Source organism: Lycorma delicatula, chromosome 2 (genome assembly GCF_047948215.1).
Source record: "Lycorma delicatula isolate Av1 chromosome 2, ASM4794821v1, whole genome shotgun sequence".
Classification (NCBI taxonomy): Eukaryota; Metazoa; Arthropoda; class Insecta; order Hemiptera; family Fulgoridae; genus Lycorma; species Lycorma delicatula.
The window spans coordinates 136,565,615-136,590,353 of record NC_134456.1 but is presented as its reverse complement, the minus strand read 5'-3'; the positions used below and the strand labels follow the sequence as shown (position 1 = coordinate 136,590,353).

Genomic DNA, 24,739 nt, shown 5'->3' with positions numbered 1-24,739 from the left:
CTTTGGGTCAAATGAAGATGTTGCAATACTTCTTTTAACATAAAAGTGTATGCATTGTGTGCATGTTTATTCAATGAACAGTGTTATTATTAATTGATTCACATAATAAAAATTCTTGTGGGCCTTCGGCCTCCGTGGTACGAGTGGTAGCATCATGGCCTTTCATCCGGAGGTTCCAGGTTTGAATCCTGATCAGGGGCATGGCATTTTCACACGCTACTTGTCATTCATTGCTTCGGATCATGCTTCCGAGTATTGCTACGGATCATGCTTCCGAGTATTAGTTAATTTGATAGTTGAGGTTGTATGTTTTGGTAGGTGGTCATGGTTGGAAGAGGTCATATGAAGGCAATAGTAGGTTGTATAAATACACTGATGGAACTACTGAGGCATTTGCATTGGTGGCATCTTGATTGAGGCCAAACTGATGACTGTATTGTTATCAAGTTTAGTGGGTCTAAACGATGATCTCCGGAAAGCTCATCAGGGCTAGGAACAGAGGTGTGATGTGATGACTGGGATCTTCGCAAGGCAGGGTCAGGATGTTAGATTATATTTTTATTATGTTTCTAATTAAATCTTCAACCTCAAATGTGATCTTGTGGACACTTTATGTTTTTGTTTATATTTATAAAAGTAATATTTTTTGAGTATATTCATTTTTTTTATCATCATAAATCTCCAGAATCTCTAAATTGTTTTTGCAGTTTGTAATACTATGTTTGCATTTTAAGAGGTCAGCCTCTTTTATATTTTTGTATGCTGTGTAATGTTCTGTAAATCTTTTTTTAATTTTGTATTTCTTCTCTATTATTTTTATTATTATTATTTTATAATGTGATTTTTTATAACTATTATTATTAATAATGTACTTCATTTTTATAATGTGTTTAAATGCTTTTTTTATATTTATTTTTATCATGTATATTAATAATTTTTCTATTATTTTATTTGTGTAGTTGCATTTTAGGTACAAATTATTATAAATCTTTGTATTATTTTTTGCTGTTGTTAAGTTGGTTAAGGCTGGTTTCTAATCATCATACAAAGATGCTGTTGTAATCTAATTGAGACTACTTTAAAAAGTGGATAATCATGTTGCTTTTAGAACTGTGATGTCATTTCAAAAGCTTATAACATGGCAAAATGATATTTTGAGAAATTACATAGATAGGATTGAATACCTTAACTTCAATAATTTGTGTGATTCCATTTTAATCCTTGTTGTATTTTAGGGGGGGTATGCTTAGGTTATGATGGTAATTACTCAAGAAAAAGTGTATGTTTGATATGTTGTGAAACCAATACTTTCAGCAAACATATACTAAAAGAGCCATCACTTAGAGAAATGGATAAGCCATAAACAAGGATAACGTGTTCAAGGATAAAGTGTGGGAATTAAAAGAGGATTAAATAGAAAATATTAATATATGTGTACTGAATGTGTAAATTTACTTATCTGAGAACCAACGGTTATTACAGCTATAAGTTTGAATGAGCTGGATGTCAGTAAGACTCATTTGTATTAGAAAATTAGGTAATGCAAATTAATAGCTAACTGAAATTAATTTTTTTTTGTGTTATTTAATTGCATTATAAAATGTATTATTTAATAAAAATTTATAGATAGTGAACACAGCTATTGTAGATGAAAAATAACATTTCAGAATGTTAATAATTTGGCTATGATACTATTTTTTTATTTTTTTTATTTGTTAGTTTAGTCTGGTTTCTAATCATATAAAAATGATGTAATTTACTTAGACTACTTTAATAAGTGGATAATCGTGGTACTGTTAGAACTACAGTATCATTTCAGAAGCTTATAAACATGGCAAAATGGATTTTGAAAAATTACAAATTTGATATTATAACTTCAAAAATTTTTATGATTCCATTTTAACCATAGCTATAGTGCTTGTTCTATTTTAGAAGGGGTATGCTTAGGTTATGATGTTAATTACTCAAGAAAAAGTGTATGTTTGATATGTTTTAATTTCTTTAAGCCCTAATTGGTTTCTCAACTGCTGTAGATGTTGAAATTAAGGGTAAATTTGCCTCTAATGTGTGAATCTAGATTAATTATATACTACAGAAATGAATGCTGAAGCATTTTTTTCTACATGTATTATAACTTTAATTTTTTTAATTTTGTTAATTTTGTCTGTTTTTAGTTAATAGGTGACATAATTTCAATTAATATTGCTTCCAGTTCAAATTAGAATGAATCTTTTAAATTATAAAAAATTACCATATTGTTAAACTTACATTAAGTATAGTATATCCATTAATTGTCTCGGCCTTTCATCCGGAGTTCCAAGGTTTGAATCCTAGCCAGACATGGCATTTTATACATGCTACAAATCATTCATCTCATCCTCTTTAGCAATACCTAATGTGGTCCCGGAGATTAAAAAAAGAAGAAAAAGTATATCCATTAATGGGAAGATTAGAACTTCCAGATACTCCAGTTATGTGTAGCACTTAATTTGATGTAATATAGTCCAGTATCCTTGGAATAATAACCATGATTAATTGTTCGGTCCAAACTTTTTTTTTGCGTCGGGGGAGGGAAAATCTGGAACCAGACACCCAGCAGCCCGTACTGCTGGGTGTGTGGGGTTTCCTGCTGAGACAGGAACCCACTAAAAACCCTCCCCCTCACACAGTGTGGTGATAGAACCACCCAAAGGGTTTGCATCATCACCGCGCATGTCCACGGGAGCTGTTGTAATACCTCTTTTGTGAATGTTTTAACTTCTTATACAAATTACAGGATTTTTTAAAGAAATATTTGCATAGAAAAATAACACTATGATAAAAATTACCATCACGTAAACACATAAATGAAAATTTTATTTTTTGTTTTACATTTTTCAGTTTTTACAAACATTCATTCTCTGATACACTAAAATATGTTAGTTATGTACAAAATTCATAAGAATTTTTTCTTAATCACATTTACTCATCGTATAGTTTTGAATATATTTTATTTTATACATACTGAATGTTCATTCAAGTAGCAAACTATAATGAACTAAACTTTAACATACTTAAACTCTATAATTTCAACTTAAATATAGTAAAATAAAATGAACAAGCACTTATTTCAGCACTTAATTTCAACAACTCTGGAAAAAATAATATTGATTAAAAAATAAATATTTTATGCAGCTGCAAACAACTAGTGTAATTTAATACATATTACTCTTCTGGCAAGAGTAAAATTATCCATAAAATATTTGTTTTTTTAATTTAACATTAACAAATTCAGGACTTACTGTCCTGAAGCTAATATGGTAAATATTAATAATAATCCTAACAATTATTTACATTTTACAAAATAGATTAATCATAAATTATATTAAGATCAAATTAATTCTAATTATAATCAATATTATTATTTTACTATAATATTACATGTACATATATTTATTTATAAATTGTCAATATAAATTATTTATGGCAGTATAATTTAAAAACTATTTATTTAATAACCCTTGGTTTTCATTTTTCAAGCTGATATTCTTACTGATGTATGAAAAACATAGTGACAAAAACCAGACTGTAATCAGAATGAAGTTTTTTGTTTTCCTTAGGATTCAAAAACAGGTTTGTTTTCCCTGGGAGTAAATGTAAGTTGATTTTGTTCAATTCAGGTCAAATTAAGCAGACAAAAGTAAAAAAAAGAAGAAAAATAGCAATTTTAAATTGGAGGGTTCTATTTTAACTTTAGTTAGCAAGAAAGACTTTCTTGATTTTCTGTGTCCCAAATATCAAACCATTTATCAGATGTTTCTCATTTATGTGTTAACAAAATATTTTATTCATTTATACATAATTAAAAAGGTGTAAAAGGTACTGATGTGAAGTTAATACAAAAGTACAAACATGTGAAAAAAATTCTGTTTTCATTTTACTAGGCTAACCCTAAAGGGAAAATAAAGTCATCAGAAATTCATCATCATAACAATGATGAATATTATCTACTATTTAAGGGATTTTAAATGTTGTAAGATCTGAGATTGGTTATTAATATCTAATTACAGTAAATAATGGGTATTTCTTCTTATGGCAATTCCCTGTACTTTTATATCTACATTAAAACATAATATAAAGGTTTTTAGATTACATAATTTAAAGGTTTTTGTATTATATTATAGTGGGCTTGGTATCCTAATGGTTGGACCTTAGACAATGTAGCCTATGCACTTAAAAAATTCATGGTTGGTTACACATGAGTACCAACACAAAAGAAAGGTAATGTATTATATTAAAATCAGTATACAAAATATTTTATTAAACATATTTTTTAAACTTAGCAAATTAGAGACATACATGTATTATTTTTATCATTTATCTAACTACATGACCAATTAGTGAACAACAGAAAAGTTGAAAAAAATATTTTATTCCCCTTTTAAGAATTATTTAAAAGTTATAATTTTTGTTTGTTTATTTCTTTAATTCTGTAATAGTCCTAATCAGTGAAAATGTTTCTTTCATAGTTATTTTAATTATTACGTTGTTTTAGGCCTGGTATCCAACCTATATACTAACTACTTATTGTTATATAGTTGTAAAAAAGTGTAATGAAATTTTTTAGACATAAATTTATAAGTAAGCTGGTTACTGGTCTTTTCACAGCCTCAGTGCAGATCTAGAAATCAAACAGATTTCTTAAAATGAAATACATAGTTTGTAATGAAATGTCATGCTAAAACGAATGAATGATGCTATACCATCTTTTTTATGCAGTGCACTTATGGCTTTCACCAATTCATTAATATGCACATGTAATAAAACCAGTGATATAGATGTATACAAAGAAGGTGGCAGTGGTGAATACAAAATGGTGGAAAATTTTTAATGTATTTTTGAAACTGCTTAAGGTCCCAGGCTTAGAATTATGTCAGCCCAACCATCCTACTAAGGTTTTTAACAAAAAAAAAAAATTTTGAAGCTGATATTTGTGTTAAGCTACATAACAATGGAATTGTATGTAAACAATTCTTTCTAAATCAGAAAATTTTAATGATGCATCATTTTTTATTAATACACTCAAATAAATGAAAATGATAATTTTTTCTCTATAAAATATAATTTTCTTCTATGATAGAAAACATTATTTCTTAAAATTCTGATGAAAAATTGTAATCCTGCAATATTTTACATAATTTACAGTTAGTAAATCTATAATAATTCACAATTAAGTTAATTAAAGACAAATTAAATTAACCTAGTCATTGATTACTGCAGTTCTAGTTTAACATCTAATGTCTGGAGTTAAACTATGGAGTTAAACTAGTAAGTTTAACTCCAGTATAGTAAGTGAAATTGGCCAAGTTTCTAGCAAGGATGGTAGCAATGAAAAGAACAATTACTATAAAACAAGTAGCACAAGTTTTCAGATGACCTTTTTAACTGCAAACTATCAAAGAAACCTCTAACCTGATTAGAATTCTCCTATTAGAATTATTTTTATAATAAGTAAATTATACTGTTTCTAAAGTGCATGTAACACTACACTATGTAGATTCAAATAAAAAATCATTCTATGTCAACTGAAATAAACAAAATCACCACTTCTTATCAAAAATTAAAAAACACCTTCAAAGTTGTGTCTGGAACAATTGTGCATACAGAGGAAGGGAGGATTTAGTGATCTACAACCTCTCTACAAACCAGGAAAGAGGCTAAAGCTTAAAGAGAACTCTTAAAGGATTTTATCAACTTTTAGTCACTGAATCATAAAAATGGTGCAATAAATGTAGCTAATTTAAAAAAAAATAACAGGAGTAAAGTATAATTAACAAACTGCTATTACTTTATAAGTAGTAAAATAAACCCAAAAATAAGATTATGAATGAATGATCAGAATCATACTTTTAATTCATAATGATCCCTATAAACATCAAAAACCTAACAGTATTATGTTAAAGCATCCTTCCAAATTCATAATCTGGATCAGCCATTGAACCTAAGTATTATTATTATATTTTATTATGGGAATAATTATTAAATGGAATATAATATAATGATGTATAAGAATTTAATAAAATGATTTTTTGAGGTTTTAATAATTTGTTAATGTTAATTAAATAAAAAGTAAAAGAGAAACAACTTCCACTACATGACAAAAAATTTAACAACCCTATCATCCCCTCCCCTCTTTTACCCTCTGCAGTTTTTATAATATACAAGCTTCTTCAGCCTGGAAAGATAAAATAATAAAATTTTTAAACAGAACCATCATGTATTAAAAAATAATATATATATATATATATGTGTGTATGAAATGTTAAAGTGTATTAAATTTCTACCAATATAACATTAAAAAAGTAGCATCATTTAATACATGAAAGTAAAATAGCTAACATGCAGTAAGTAAACAACAATAAATCATTCTTTTATTTTTTTAAACAGAACAACTCATTATCATACTACAATTTAATTAATTTATATCACAACAATATCAAAATAACTTTAGCAGATACTTATCAAAAAATAATATAAATTAAATATAATGATAACTATAAATAATGTGAACACTATAATATACATATATTTTTAAATTTATAACATAGAGAGCAAAACATACATAGAGAATATCATGTAATACACATTAACAATTTAACCAGGCCATAATTTCTTTCACAACATAAATATATATTATAAAATTTAAGCTTATATAATTAATTATTATTTATACTATAATAATAAACCAATAATTTTCATATCTATAATTTTAATAGTAATATACTTATTGTAATATTTACAAATTATTTACATTGTTCAATAACTTGTTAATTATTAAGTAATCTATACTTTTAAATGTCATCATTATTCTCAAACAAATAATTATATACAAACTGTATTCACATATATAAGAAATGCAATAGTAAACTTATAAACATATTTTATGTTTATTTATAGACTATTTATAAACTTTGGTGCATGCTCACCTTATTCTAAAAATGTAACATTTTTTATGCATGCCCTAATTATTTTGTAAACACACACACACACTCGCTCTCTCTCTCTCTCTCTCTCTCTCTCTCTCTTTAATATGAACATTATCATCATATAATATTTTATAATACATACATTATTTGTATGTTTAAAATCTAATCTAATTTATTGTCTAGACATTAATATTGTGGCAATAATTAAAATATATCCAGAGTAATTAAATATTCTGGAAGTTAGAGTAAATGAAAACTGTAAACTTAAAAATTAAAATAAAAAACTAATAAGAAAAACTACTTATTTTCAAATAAAGTTGGTTATTAATCCATTTTGGTTTTCCTTTTATTTTTCTAATTACTATTTTGTCTTTTTTATGGTTTTTTTCTTTTTAATGTGTTTTCAAATGACAGAAAAAAGTGTTTTTGAAATATGTGTGTATTTCACGGAAAAGATTGGTATTTTAATTTATTATTTCAATGTCTCCAGATATTTTTTTGGTCAAGTATTAATGAATACTGACAACTCTATAAATACTAAGTATACTTTTATTCATAGTAATGGCTTCATTTTAATATAAAATATACATATTACTTGGGATTATCTTATATCATAATATATGTAATTTTTCTCCAAACCATTTTACATTTACTGCAACTTAAGTAGTCTATAAAATGATTACATTTAAGGAGTATGTTTATATACAGCTTACCTTTTTTTATTATGCAAGTAGTGCATTTTTGGAGCTCCTGCCTTCATCCTTAATTAAAAGAACTAGTGTGAACAAAAGAGTTCTTAAAATGTATTTGTCAAACATGTAAAAAGGAGGTAAATTGATTGAATTCATATTAATTAGGTATATTTATCATTTTATAATTAATTATTTTACTGAAATTAATTTTTTAAGATTCATATTATTCCTCTGTACTGTAAATTATATTTAAATTCTAATAAATAAACCGCCTAGTACAGAATATGGAGATACATTGAAGATACATCTTACCTTAATTTTTCATGAAAGTAATTTTGTGGGATCCTACATCTTTAATTATGATTGAAATAATTCTGTTATTGCATAATAAAAATTATTGGAAATTATTTTATTTCAATCATAACTGAGGATGCAGGATCTCCTGGAAGTGCTTTCATGAAAAATTCAGATAAGGTATGTCTTATCTCAATATTCTGTACTATGTGGTTTATTTAATAGAATTTAAATATAATATTATAATTAATTAAATATTTTTATATGCATACATTTGATGACAGATAGCACTGCATATAATTTGTTTACTTTTTTTAAATAAAATGTATTTTTTTCTTCTTTTGCTTATATTAAAAGATAATCTTTCTGGTGGTTGAAATGTTAGCATTTCATACTTGTGGGATGTGGAGCATGTATGCAGATGTGCAAGGTGGAGGAGTGCACAGTGCTTTTGTTGATAGAATTTCCTGTGTACTATGTTAATTGTTTGGTACAATCAATTTGTGATTTTTATATGATGTGCTACTTACTTTGATATTTCTGCATTAATAGTTTCAATTAGCTGGGTTTAAAATATATCATACAAATTACTGTCCAAAAAATATTGTTATCTAATAAATAAATTATAACAACTTTATTCAAATGGTGTTTTTAAAATCTCATCAATGAGTAAAATTAATTAATTAAAACATAATTATTAAAAAAAAAGCAATAATTAAGTGGAATGTATAATGTGAAAGTACTGACAAATTTACTGTGAACTAGAAAATGATTAATGTAACCTGTAAATAAATGTAAACAATTATTGATCAATTTTATAAGAAAAATCTCATCTGTAAGCTTTTATTAACTAAAATGAAGAATTTAACTTTCAGAAAAAAAGAATCTCTAAGAATTTAATGGGGATAAAATTAATAAATAAAACAGACTATGTATTCTCTGATAATTCTTTTTTTACAATATTAAGGAGATATAATAAATACTAAGGAGAACTAAGGCTGAACTATGGAAACCCTAAATGGGGGTTGGGTTGTTCTTACAAAAATTCTTCAGGTTAAGACAAAAAATTAAAAAAAATGTAAATATATAGAATTTGTGATAAAAATAAAAAAAAGAATTTGACTATCACTAAATTTTACCAAAGGGTTACATAATGACCTATTAAAAAGTGTAAGAATCAAAATGGTCAATACATAAAGCAACATATTTAATTAAGTTCAGATACATGTCTTATTCATACTGGAAAAGTGAAAACTTAAACTTTACAAACATAATTTGAATATTCCATAAGGAATATTATAATTTTCTGATGCATAGTATTAAATGCAATGTGTTTTTTCCAGTACCAGATATTTTTCCAATATCTGAAGCTCTCCATAGATTATTTTCAATAAATAAAATAATAAAATAAATATAGTTATTTAAAAATATGTAGTCATCAATCTAATAAATAACTGAAAACAAATTTCCATTATCAGTCAAATTGAAATGAATTACCTTCCATAAAATAAAATGAGTAAACTTTTTAAACAATATGAAATATTATAACTAAGATAATTTTAAAATGTAGAATAATGGAAAAAGTAAGTTGATGCATAATAAACTGATGCAGTATGTTATTAATAAAAATTCTAAAAACTTCAAAACATTTTTCACAATGATAATATTGTATACTAACTATATAAAGTTATTTGAATATTTAGAGAATGTACAATGAACTTTCTATGTTTAGTTTTAAATAATCCTTGCATTTGTAGCAATAGACATGCCATGATATAACATACAGAGAACATATACTAATGGAATTATGAGAAAGTACATAGTCATGAAAACAAACAAGCTCTTCTAAATATGTTTTTTGTTTCTATTTTGTAAAATAGTTTTATTCATTTACTAGATCTGAAGAATTTAAATCAGTGTATATAACAGTTGAGTAATAAAATATGTATAAAAACTGAGCTGTACTCTAATATTCTCCTACAATTATAATATTAGCTCTTAAAAGCCATGCTTAAAAGTAGAAAACCTTAAGGTGTGCAGACAAAAAATGAAAATTACCAATGCAAATTAATGGTTAGAATATCAGTAATTAATATTTTCTGATAAAACTGCAAAAAAAATTGTGAAAATAAAAAAGTCAACTTATTTAAAAAAAATCCAAATAAACTTGTTCTTTATATTAATATTTACCTACTGAAGAATGCCACATTAATTCTTTTTGATAAGAACCAATTCTTTTTGATAAATCATATCAATTACTAAGCTGCCAAACTTATATTATTTTTATTATAATAAATTGTAATAACTGTTTAAGAGATGGTAGAAGTTAGTGAAAGTATTTTATACACACCAATTGTTCATAGTATTGCAGTTATATATATATATATATATATATATAAAGACACACATATCCATATATATTTTTTTCTGGTTTATGGAAAATTGTTAATTTAATTAAAATTAAATAATATACAGTTAGATGATTTTATTTATTCATTTATTTTCTAAAAAAACCTTTGACTAATACATCTAATTTGAATTTCAATGACTGCTTTTAAATTTAATATGCAGGCGTCAAAATTTAAGTTCATACACAATTCAAAAACCTGTTTTTTTGGTTTTTTTTTAAAGAATGTTTACTTTATAATTATTGTTTGTACAAAATAGAAGTAATTAAGAAATATATAAAATAGGGGGAATCTTTATAATATTAAACTATTATTTGTTTGAAATAAACAAGAACATATTGTATTTAAATAATGTTAAAAAAAATCTTTCATAGATCCTAAGGATTGCTTAGTTCATTTTTTACTGTCTAATTTATAACAACTTATATGTGTACTAATTACCTTAGTTGTCTATAATTTTAATACAAAAAATGTGCACCACATTTTATAATATGATTTAATTAAGTCTGAAAAAAATTTTCAGTAAAAAAAAATTCACTTAAATATTAAGTGAAAAAAGCCACTTTGTTCCATTATAGGAACTGAAATTATAAATCAGTATTAGCAGTTAAGCAGTAACAATTTTAGTGCAAATAACAAATTTGGTTAACACATAAATTTGATAAAAATGCTTAACACTATTTTTAATAATTTTACTGGTGAGTGTTGGTTTGTACAAGCAGCAAGTTGTCCCATTATAAAAATGCTATGCAGCCTTGTAGTGCCTTTTAAAATAATGTAATTAATGTGTAATTTAAAAGCAAAATATTAATTAAATAAGTCACATTATTTAAAATCAAAAAATCAATATAAACTATCTAAAGTAATTAGAAAAATGCATATACTTCTACAGCAAACAGCTTAAGATTTTGAAAAAATAAAAGTTTTAATGCTTCATTTCTTTTATAACAAATTAAGATATAAAGAACAATAATAGAAAATGACCAGTTAAATCATACAGTAGAAATGATTGTGCTCTAGATTGAGGTAAAATAATTGCATTATACTAATTAACTAATTAATTTTTCTATAACAAATTAGTCAAATTCTGTCCAAACCAGCATATTTTTATAGTAATATTGCATATAAATTGTATTAAATTAGATAACAAAAACAAAATTTGTTTTTAAAATATAAAGACTAAATTTTCTCTAAAATTATTATAGATTTTATAGTTCAAGTAATAAAAAATTTAAAAAATGAATTGCAGATTAATGTATGAAAAAAAGAATAATTTCCCTTCATAAATACTCATAACATGTTCAGAAATTTGTGTGTTGTTACATGTTTTGATTAAAAGCAATATCTTACACTTTTGCTTGAATCTTGTTAATATCTTTTTATTATTGCTAAGAAATTTACAAAGTATAAAATTTGTTAGTCACTAACACCTGTGAATTAATAAATTATTTAAAGATTTTCATTCTTTTGTATGCCCACTGGGTTGGTCTAGTGGTAAACTCGTTGCAATCAGCTGATTTTCAAAGGTGAAGGTTCTCAGGTTTGAAACCTAGTAAAAGTTGGTTGCATTTTCATGGATTTGAATACTAGACAGTAGATATGGGTGTACTTTGATGGTTGGGGTTTAATTAACCGCACATATGAGGAATAGTCGGCCTGAGCCTGTACAAGACTACTCTCCACTTACAGATTTTCTACACATATCATCCTCATCTCATTGGTCATGAGGGGGATTGCTTGTTTTACACTAGTTGAATAGATTGCAATGTTTAGGAATATATATATATATTTATATACTAGTATATAAATATTTTCAATGAATGAAGTTTGTAAATTTCAAGGTCTGAAGTTTCCCATACACAATAACCATCGCATAACTTATACATTCAGGTCATCTGTTATCAGTAACCTTCATTATTCAAATTGGTGTAAAGTGTTAAAGAAATTTGTATATAAATGAAATTAGATCTAGCAGAGCTATCATTGTTAAGAGTTTTAAGGAATTTTCCATTTTAGACATTGGTAGAGAAACTGTCCGTATATTTACTTTTTCAAGTTTTATTTTTGCTATTTAAAGCCCATATAAATATACTCTTACTGTACAGGAGAAAACTAATCTTTGGCCATAATAATTTTGGAATTGGCAAACAAAGATTCATTTTACAGATTATAATATCATAAATGACAGTATCAATAAATTTCTTTTTTTCTGAAAATGTATTGATGGTGAACATAATTTTGAAGCAATTTTTGTTTTATATTTATTTTTATTTTTTAAGAAGTACCATATATAAAACAAATTAAATTAAAACAATCTGAAAATTTTAAATTTTTACATGCAATATCTAAAAATGATTAATCATATTAAAAGTAGTAATTAATACTGATCAAATTTTCACATCATATTTAATTTTTATAACAAAATAATCATACTGTATTATAAAAAAAAAACAGCACTTAACTCTGCTACTTTTGCTTTTTATTTTAATTTTATTTTCTTTTTAACAGTTATGCATTGGTTTGTCCATGATAATGAGAAACAAAAGCTTTGTAGCATATGAAAAATTTCAAATATTTAATTACAGATTTCAGTCAGTGAAAATTTACTCGTGTGTATATATAAGAAAACTTTATATTTAGTAAATTTCTTACATATAATAAAAACAAAGGAAAACAAGTTTCAAACAAAAGCTTAAGTTAAAAGTATAAAAAGCTGAATAGTGATAGTTTATTTTAGTAGTCTTGAATGACAAACCATTTTTAAGGAATTAATAATGAAGTAAAATATTATTTTGCTATTACAATACTAAAAAAATACCTGTGCTAAAATTACTTGCAAAGATTTAGAGAGTTGCTTTACTTTTTTTTTTTTTGTGAGTAAAGTTATATTTTATAATGATCTTGTTCATTACTGGGTTAATTTTATTTTATAGTGCTTTTAGTAAGAGCAGATATGCAAATCCTATTTCTCAGCTTTCTAAGACTATTTGGTAGTCCAGTCAGAAAGTCCTATTCCGGCCTTAAATTCTAAATGACAAAATAAAATTTTGATAAATATAAGATCTTAAAGAGCAGAAGGTAAAAATACCTGCACTGATTTATTTCATTTCTTACAATTAGATTTCATTTCTTACAACATTAGAGTTCAATTTTTTGTTTCAAGATTACTTTTGTAGTTTGGCAGTTTTGTTACTAATTCAGGAAATTTTATCTAACAAATACAGTCATTTTATATTTCATCTGGTGAGTTTTTATATTTATATGGTATAGGGAAATAAGTCCAGTTTGTTATAGGTGTAACTAGAGTTATTTTATACTATGAGCAAGAAAACTGAGAGATGTAGTCTGCGAATAGTAGTTAGTTTACCTCACAATTTTTTCATCCATATAAACAAGTTGTAATTGTACATATTTTTCTCGAACTTATGTCAATAAAATCATTTTTTCATTCAATAACAATGTTTGCTGATTTAATGTTAATGTTTGGGTAATTTGATAGAAATAATAACTGATTTAACATTATTAGATGTATGTAATTTATTTTAAAATCATAACAGTAAAAGACTTTATAGAACATTATGTAATGCTAATTGGCAATTGATAACATTTTATGAGAAATGTTGCAGTTTTTTTATTTATAATTAATAATTATGCACTAAATTTAAAATTAAAATATACATATAAAAATATAAAATTAACAGTTTTTTAATTATTTAATATCACATTTAAATTTCAGCTTTGTCAAAACTATGTGGTTGATAGTGTTGTGAAGCACGCAGGGGTATTGTCCTCATGCTGTCATAATGATGGAATGACAACGTGTGATGTGGAGTAGGAGCTGGACAAAAATATGAAGTACTGTTTGTGTTTGGTGCTGGAAATGCCTTGTTGTAGTAGCTCATCCGATGTGGCAAGTTGGATATTGTAGATCCATTATTGCTGACACTGGGTACCTGAAGCTCAGCAAATACATTCGTCTCCTTTGGTCGTTCAGCTCTCCGACGCTTCTTAGATGAGCTCCGCCCACTGGATCGACGCTGATGGTACTGCAACTCGTGCTGATGACACTAAGTCCATGGAGAACCAGACAGGAGTCAATGTAAGAAGATGAATAGACTAATCTCACTTTCTCTTCTTATTTTTTCATTAAAAAATTTTAATATTTAAAATTGGTCATTAAAAATGTAATGAAATTATTAGTCCATTATCCTTATGTATAATCACGCAGAAGAATTCAAGTGTGAGTGAGAATTCTGCAAGACAGAGACAGACAGAACAAGGGAGACACCAATTAGAATTTAGATTTTAAGGAAAGTATTTATTTAGTGTACGACAGAGAAGTTAGTGATTATATTTTCTCTTTTAACTGAATTATTTACTTTAAAAAATTCTAAAAAGTAAAAGATTTATGAGTGTAATGATACACATCTCATCATTGCAAATAACGATAAAATTTTGAAATTTATCAATACACAATAAAGTATTTCAAATATATTAAAATTTTTACAGAGAAAGTGAATTGAGAAAAAGAGCAATAACTACTACAAAATATAAGTAGGTAGCAATTCTCTTAACAATACTAAATGGTTAAAAATAAAATTTACAAAGAGGATACTGTGCAGTTAGTAACTATCATGGTGCTAAACATTTAACAAAGGTTTTGTTGGTCTCAGATATAAGCAAACAGTGAAAATAAACAGTCAGAGTAATAAGCAAAATAAGGAAGCTTATTTAAATTTAAATATACACAAGAAATTTAAAAAAAAAATATATAAACTAATTAAAAAACTATTTAAATTAAATCAGTATAAATTATTTTAAGTATTGTTTCATAAAAATATGAAATAATAAAACAAAAAATAATGATTAATAAGAAATAAAATTAATTTATGAAATGAATACTACATTATTTCTTGCAAAAGCAATTTTTTTCCTGAACAAATTCCATTTTCTAATTTGTGTGTTTGAAACAGATGTAATCACAATCACATATATATTATGCAAATGAATTTTGTGAATCAAGATTCAGTTAAATAATAACTAATGGTTCAATGTAAATTACACATGTCATTTTGATTTTGTTATTCTGAGTGATGTTTTATCAGCAACTCTGCAGTTTGTGTATTGTTACCGATATAACATTTGCTTTTGCTGTTTTATTGCGTAGTTTACATTCTTTTCTTTTTATCACACATTATCAGTCATTCTATTTGATTTTTTTCTAACATATAATATGAGAGACATTGGAGAAGTCTATTTACCATTACATGAATAGAAGTATCAATACAGAATTTAAAATACCTGATGTAAACCAGGTTATGACAAAACTTGCAGAATTAACACACTTTTGAAAAGCTTATATGTGTCAATTGCTATCATGAGAAGATTAGCAAAGAAGAATTTTGTGTTATGTTGAGTATTACTGGGCACTGAGCAGTGTATGTGAAATCTCTGCCTGTTTGGACTATATAATGCCTAGGACAGTTGTCACATTTTGGCATCAAGGTTTTATTTTAATGTAGTAAATTAATGCATTAAGTGCTTATCCAAGATCCTTCTTAAAAAGTGGCTGTTTAAAACAAAAAGATCTCACTACCATATCAATTATCTATTATTAACCTATAAATTATAAAAAAAGCTAACAAAAATTACAAGGGTGCATTGATAATGTGCATAGTGCAGTGTGTACGATACTGTATTACTACTTCAATTGTTAATGCTATAGTCATATTTCATGCCATTGTAATTCAAAGAGATAACAAAAGCTGTAATGTTATGTATAGGTACTAAAATTTGAAAGTTTTTCAGTATTGTTGTCTAACAGTAGCATAATTCTGTATCATTTTTTCAGCCAAATCTTGAATAACAAATATAACTCTAACACAGAAGGCCAGATTTTATATATTTTATTGTTAAAAACGACAGAAATTCTTAGAAATAATATGTTTAGTACAGTATTAGATGTTATTAACATGGACTGAAAAGTTACAAAGATATAATTAACGAGAAGCATCTAATTAACAAGGGGACTTAAAAAATAAGATTACAATCAGTCATACATTACTAATCATCAGTCATTACTAATAATGACTAATGACTAATAATTATCAGTCATTACTAATAAGATTACATTATGGAATGGCAGCTGGCCAAGGTGGGATGAGGCTGTTTTATAAATTGTAAATTTAAAATACCATGCCGCCAGTCTCTGTGGTGGAGTGGTAGCATCTTGGCATTTCATATGTACATCCTGGCTTTGAATCCCGATCAGGAATAGCATTTTTCTATGCTACAAGGTTTCCATCTCATATTCCTGTGCATAAGCTTTGAGCTTATATGATGAATTAATCATTCAAAAAAAAAAAAAATTGTATTATAGAAAGTAAAATCCATTTCTCAAACAAATTAGCTATTTTATACTTATCCAAGCAATAATCCATAGTTAATCCCAATTTTTAGCAGGATATTTTACAAATGTAACATACAACATATAGAAGTGATGAAAATTAACTATAATTCAAAATCTAAGTTGACTGATCTATATATATAGAGTAGATAATAGTAATAAAATAGTAACAGTTTAAATATAGAATATTCAAACTACGTAAACAGAGAAAGGCCAAATTTTGCAATTATGTACAACTGAAATAAGAGTAAAATAACAATTCGTGTTTCATAAATTTCTTGATAAATATACTCTTCCTCTCTTTTAACATCCCTTTCATTCATAATGAAATTATAAATAAAATAAATAATAAAAGAATCCCTGATTCTTCTGCAATCTTAATACTTATCCTACAACTAGGTTGTAATCAATGTACAAGAAGATTGACCAGAATGGTTGTCTAGGAATTATACTTTAAGAAATCCATAACTATAAAATAATTATTTTATAAAAGCAGTTTAAGAAGTGTAAAACAATATTTTCATGAATAATGACTGATTCTTTAGATTTTAGTTTAATTTATGACATGAGCTTGTACTCATGCTTACTGTCTTTGACAAATACTTTCATCTAAAACAGTCAGTCAGTCATTATAAAAAATTCATGGAGGTATTAATATGATTGATCAGATGTAATATTTTTGCTTAGATGAAAGATATACCCGAATTATGAAAAAGAGTTAAATGTTTTTTGAAAATTATGTAAGATGCTAATATACCATAACAAATAATGCAAGTAGGCCATTATAGCAATATCAATTTATATTATCAGCTGCACAAGATTTGTCAAGAGGGTAGTTGGCATCAAAGTATAAATTGCAACTGTCAAGAAGGGATTAACCAATAGATTAATCAAGGTGATTACCTAATGAAGGGTTTGCCTAACAGAGGTACTGCTGTATTTGTATTGCAGAAGCAGTTGAAAAAACAATAAAGTCACTGCTTTATTATATGTAACAAAGGAGGATCTTCTGTGTACCCTAGCATTAGCATTAGAACCTAATGCTATTTCTGTCATGAAAATTAAAAAAAAAATTCCTGGCTGTATTTTCCTTAAATGTGATTTCCCAATAGTTAGGAAAGAAATACCATTGTTAACTAAGGGTATATTATAAATATTGATTGTTTAGGAGCAGGAATAGAACTAGCTTTACCCAGTTTACCCAGTAAATTTACTCATTCATTGAGTAATTACATTTTTTTTTTGGTAATTACCTGTTGTTACTAGATATATGCTTATATAAATTTAATTATAAATGGCTAATCAATCATTCTATACTTTTTCTTATCTATGGTGAACATTAAAAAAAAAAAAAAAAAATTAAGTTTCAGCGTTGAGGTAGAAGCAATTTATAATCTATGTTCTAATAACATGCAATTTGCACAAAATACTCCTAGCAGTAATTATTGAACAAAATTAATCAAATGGGTTAAAACAATATAATTCATTTATATTCTAAAGCCCACCGGGATTGTCTAGTAAATAAGTTGCTTAACAGTTGATTTTCGAAATTGAAGGTTTTGAGGTTCAAATCCTAAAAAAAGTTAGTTGCTTTTGTATGGATTTGAATACTAGACAGTGGATACTGATGTATTTTGGTGGTTGGGGTTCAATTAACTGCACATTTCAGGAATGGTCAGCCTGAATCTGTACACAACACCTCATTTAAATGTCATATCGTCTTCATCTCATTTGGTACTTTGTGGGGGGGAGTTGCTTATTGTTCAGTAGTTGAACAGATTGCAACATACACATTAGGAAAGAAAAAATATTTTTTTTAAAATCAGTAAATAAATATCATGTAATTAAAAGTATGGTCTTTGAAAAATGTGTGAAATGTCATGTGATAATAAAATAAATAATTTACAAATACATTGCAATTATATCTAAAAAAAATTTAAATATAAAACATAAGTGATTCATGTCATCTAAGAATTATTAAAAAATAAAAATATTTGGTAAACAAAAATATTTATAATAATTAAACACAGTGTATGCTGATGTTAATTTTGTTGTTAGCTTCTTATTTATGTTAAAGCAATAGTTCTTTAAACAGTAGCTAAACTTCAATTATTTTATACTTTAAAAATGAAAGAGAAATATAAATTATTGTTGAAAGAAAACTAAATTATCTGCAACTTTGGTCATTCTTTCATTTATTTTTACCAGACCATTTTGAAATTTGATTTTATCCTAAGTAATCTAAGTAATCTATTTTTACTTCTTACTTCCAAAAACATAATTGGAAAATGTACTTATATTAATGCCGTTTATAATAAATAAATAATTCATAGAAAAGCAAATTTCCTCAATTTTTTGATATAATTTTTTAATTTATGTATTTGATGTATTAATTTACAATCGATTAAAATTTATTTTTAAAAATAAAAACAAATATTAAACATAAAATACAATAAAAATATATTACAATAATGCCATAGTTGCACATGACTTTATCTTGTTGCAAGATTGTTTATGTCTATGTGCTGCTGGTAATAATTTTTAATAACTAGTAAGCAATGTGTATCAACATGTCTTGAACTTTGACAAGCATAGTGAAATATAAGTTCCATTTAGTATTCGTTTTGTTTTCAATGCAACATGTCATTGGTTAACACAAGAAATTGATTTTCATAACAAAGCAGTCAACTTCCTCTAGTTGAAGTTCTATAAAATGTATGTTTATATAAAAATAGGCATGAAATAACTTTACATCGTCAGATAGAAATAATCACTGTAATGCCATGTAAAGTGTTATGATGTTTAAATTAATTTTATTTACAATATGCATTCCAAAAATGATAGGAGACTATTAAAAAAGAATCAAAATGTAACCTCTTAGTGTATGGCTAATTTTCTTTTGGGAGTATATTCCCTTGATTTTGGCTAATTTTATCCTTGTAATGATGTGTGTATATGTTCATTGTAATAGAAGTCACAACAAAGACGATTATCTAAAATTATATAACCAATAATAGTTATCTATAATATAATAATAGAATAATTATTAATCCTCCTCATTTTATTTCATTTTGGGAGAAATTGAAGGAGTTAAACCAAATTATTAACTATAACCTTATTTTCTTAGTACATAATATTCCCAAGTATGTAAGTCGCCTACAAAAGGGGTGGTTATAAAATATAAATGCATTAATAAAAGAAGATACAGACAAAAATGTGTAGTAATGATGTATGGGTCAAATTAAAATCAAACTACTAATATCTTACTGACCTTTTATTAGTTCCAACTTCTAAGTATCAAAATTTAAATAACTGAAAAAATATAACTTTTAAATGTTGTAAGCATGTACCCTTTCCAAGCATGAGCTAAGAAAGAAATAATTTTCTCTGGAAGTAAGACGTTAAATGTTAATGTTTCACTTTAAATTTTCAACCAATCTTCTTGAAGATTTGTACAAAATGGAATTTAAAAATGGAAAAACAGGCTATATCATTTATAAAAATGTTAAACCTGCACTAAGAAATAATGAAGATTAGTATCAAACAGAAAATGTTTTGAAATCAACTAAATAATTTTCATTTCAAAAATTTTTCATTTAAGCTAAACAAACAAACTTCAATTAGAAATTAAAAATAAAGAATCTTTGAAATCAGAGCATTTGGTAAAAACTAAAGTTTGAACATGCTTCAAAGAATATATGCAGGTTGGATAAAGAATCTCTCATTCTCTGAAGTCATTTAAAAATGTAATAACTTTAAATTAGCTCACTCTGCAGCAATGCCACAACAAAGAAGCAAAATAATAACAGACCACCAATATGGGAGATGAAGGAATTTGTTGACTATTTTACAAGAATTTTTCCTCAAAAAAAAAAGGAAAGAGTAATGTGAAATTCATTTATTTTTTTAATTATTTCATAATTAAATTTCCAAATTCTTGTAAGTTTTGGTAGCATAATATGAGAAACAAGAATTTTAAATCTCAAACATTGTAATCCTTTCTTTGAATCAGTGCGCGTGCGCACACACAAATATATATTTACCCCAAAATTGAACATGGGAACATGAGCTAAATAAAAAAGTATAAGAGAACAGCTTTAGTAAAAAAAATTTGGAAATTAATAATTTAAAAGTAACTTTTTTTGGAAAGGTAATAATTACACTCTTCTAACAGCAAAGTATGAAAACAGCAGATCTAAATTACTTAAAAAACAAAGATTGGTTAGAAAAATATTACATAAAGTATATCCATCGCAAAATTTCTTATGGGGTCATGTATAACTGATAAAAAATAAGATAACAAATAATTTTGAAAGTTTCAGAAGTTTGCATAAATCCTGAGATCTTTCAAACTGATTATATAATTAATGTATATAACATAATGTAAATAAACTTATTTGATAAAAAAAAAAAAAATATTCATGGTTATATATGAGTCCAACTTATTAAAATGCAACATGCGTGCATCATGTAGCTAGAAAATATGTGCAAAGAATTAATTCATAAGATAAATGAAACTTGCAAAATAACATGCATTTCCTAGAGTACAAACCATTTATTACAATTTTCAAAATAGTACTTAAACAAATTTTTACTCATACAAAAATATCAACTTTATACAATGTTTTTTGTTGTTAAATAATTTAAAAAAAATTTTAATAGTAGCACTTTAGAGCATAAAATTTAATGAAGAAAAAAAAATCATATAATGTAAGTGTTCCAAGAAATTAAATTAATATGCCAAATATTTTACTACTGAATAAAAGTATAGTACACTTGTAACTAAACATATGAAGCCATTCACTGGTAAAGCTATTTATTAATATGTAACTGGTATTAAGACTTTCAGCCTCACATAATTTTTATAAACATATAACTTTTTAAACACCTGAGGATGGAGATAAATGAGTTACAGTACACAATATACAATATCTTAACTAGTATTATTGATAAAATTTATTTGTTTAGAACATTTTTGTTTTATGGAATGAAAATCTAACATTTAAAATCTTAAATTTTATTTAAGTTTGTCTTTATTTTACAATGCAAAAAATATTAAAATGGGAAAACATACTGAACAGTGCCACGCAATCTTTTGATTAGTAGTTATTATATGACATCTCAAACTAATTTCATAAACTCCCTCATAAAACTGGAATTATTTAAATTTGTTTTTTTTTCAAATTATCATCTTGAAACTTTTCTGATCAGTTTTCTAAATGAGATATTTAAACTAAAGAAAGTAAGAAAAGTTATTTTTTTCTTGAGATAAATTGTTTAAACTTTCTTCAAGTAAAATAAACCAAATTGTATTAATAATTAATGTGCATATATTTTATTTTAGAACCTAATTAATAAAACTTTTCTCATGGTCTTTTTGATCAACATTAATTTTTTAAAATATGAATGTAACTTAAGTAACATGTAAATTTGCAAAAAGAAGAAATATTTTAATCATTTTTTTGTAGTAAATTAATTTAAAAAGTTCTTAAATAAATGTGCTTTAAGAACTGTCTCCTCAAAAGAAAATTAGTGTTGAGAAATAGTAGTGTTTAATATGATATTTTTTAAAAATATCTAAATATTCTAAAGATTTTTATTTTCATTAAAACAATAATGATTTATTGGGGAATATTTAATTTTAATAACTAACTACATTCTTAATATAAAATTTGTGTTATTAAAGATAAATCTGGTACTAAATGATGAATGTTTAAAAAAACAAAAACTTAGAATCCAAGAAATGAAAATCCTGGAAAAGTATAGAAATTAATTTCTTAAAACAATATTTTAAAATAACTGATGTACCTAAGAAAAGGATTAATAATAACAATTGCAACCACATTTTAAAAACTAAAAAAAAATTATTTGACATTTTTTATAAAGTAACTTAACTCTTATATTGATGGGTTTTTGTAAGCCATAATTGCTGATAGGCTATTACAAAAACAGCTATTCAAAAGTTGTAAGACCAGGTCAAAATCTAAAAAGAACTGGAGTCAGTATTATTTAGATCTGAATGCTTGTGTTAGAGAGGTACTTTAATTGCTGTGGTTTATCTTATTGTAAACTGTAACTGCAGTTTACAATAATCTTTCATATAAAGAATTATTACAGTCTACGTACCTTTCTTTAACAAACAGCTTACCAGTGATTTAGGCTTTTTAAATGTATAACTTCCTACTAAGTTTATAAGAAGCAATTTCTACAGGAAAATAAATCTTTACTTAAAGAATCTATGCTATTTGTATGCTGCTGTTTATTTTTCAACAGCTAATATAAATGTTAATTCCCTAGTGTATAATATTCTTTTCATATTAATGACTTATAAAATAAGTTCTGTTACTTATATAAATTCTGTTTCTTATTAAACCCATATTAAGTTAAGAGAAGACCAGGAATGTATGACTAAAAAATATATACTTAAAAGAATAAATTGCTGTTCCCTTTCTTCAGTTTTGTATCACATCAATAATTTTTTATTGTAAATACCTTTGGATGTTGACTAGTTTATTTTTTCAACATTAAAAAGCATCAATATTAATGGATATTTCTAAAACTACCTAACTACAATAAAACAAAAGCAAATTATTATTAAAAAAAAAAAATAAATAACAGAATGTGGTAATTTAATTAAACAGTTTATACCTAAATAGCATGAGCAAGTAGCATACAAAATTAGTGTAATTAAATGCTCTAAAAAAATTTTACATTTTGAGATCTTTTATATGTGTAAGTAAGTTTTTATAATTATATATTATATATACATAATTCAAGACTACATTAGCAACAAACACAAAATTACATTGTGCTTCATAAAACATAAATAAATAAAAAATGTAAAATGAAAACAAAAGAAAAAAGAAAATAGTGCTCTAAAATAAATTATTAATTAAAAATAAAATGTAAGTGATGCTAATGAAAATATATATATATATTTTTTTTTACTTGTTGGTCTGGCAAAACAAAATGCATTCATCATTCATATACATTTAATTACATCACTCAAACGTGTGAAATGTGCATTAAAATCACTACAAAAATAAGTGTTTATAGTTTGAGTTCGCTCAAACACGCAGGCAGCAGAACACAAACAATTGATAACACTGTAATTAATATTGAGAAGTGAGCCTAGCACACACTAGCTCACACAAGTGTCAGTGCATGATAGGTAATTCGGATGAAAGCTAAGTGTGCCCACAAGCTGAGTGGTTGCCAATGGACAAGGAGTACCGTAGTCTTGGGCGCGTGCTACACTCTGGTGGGAGGCTGAAGGACCATCGCTGCTAGTCTCACCTTCATTGCTTCAGGAGAGCCTCCAGCAGTGATGGAATGTGGCGGTCTCCTAGTTGGAGTTGAACAGTACATTGCTTCTCCTGGTACATGGCCATGTAATACTGATGCTTCAATTCTTGGAGTTTTTCTTCCAGCCATACTATCTATATCACTCTTTTCACTGAAAAAATGCAATAAATAATAATTAATTAATCATAATTCATTTTTGAACGAAATTTAAAAATGACAACACTATATCAATAAAAAATAGATAATTATATACTTCTTAAATTAACGATTTTTATATTTTGGTATCTTACTAATAAGGTTTTGGTTTCGACTTTGAAGAAATTCTAAATTACAAATATATGCTTTGTTACAGTGAAAAGCTTTGTTACAATTTAACGGTCTATATATTCAGATTAGACAGAAAAGAGCAGTCAAATTATGAAAAAGGAATTTCAGTTTCCAAGTGGCACTCACTTTACACAATGACTGATTTATATTTTATTGATGAGAAAATTGAAGTTCCAGGAAATAAGTGAAAAATTCTTTTTTAAACACTTTTTTTTATAGATATTAGTTTAACTGATTTAAGTTTGTGAAACTATCAATATTTAATAACAAAATGACATTACGTAATTATTTCTCTTTCTCTTTTTATTATTTAAATTATGGAAGGGTTCTAATAAAACAAGC

At 25.7% G+C, this 24,739-nt stretch overlaps 1 protein-coding gene across 1 annotated transcript in view; it reads right to left on the bottom strand.

Moving 5' to 3' along the window:
* Positions 1-13,961: 13,961 nt before the first annotated feature.
* LOC142319955 (irregular chiasm C-roughest protein) overlaps positions 13,962-24,739 on the bottom strand; it is a 431,511-nt gene continuing 420,733 nt past the window's right edge. Inside the window, 3 exon segments of the mRNA XM_075357633.1 lie at positions 13,962-14,426; positions 20,809-20,860; positions 24,018-24,221. Coding sequence (XP_075213748.1) covers positions 14,085-14,426; positions 20,809-20,860; positions 24,018-24,221 — 598 coding nt within the window. The 3' untranslated portion in view covers positions 13,962-14,084.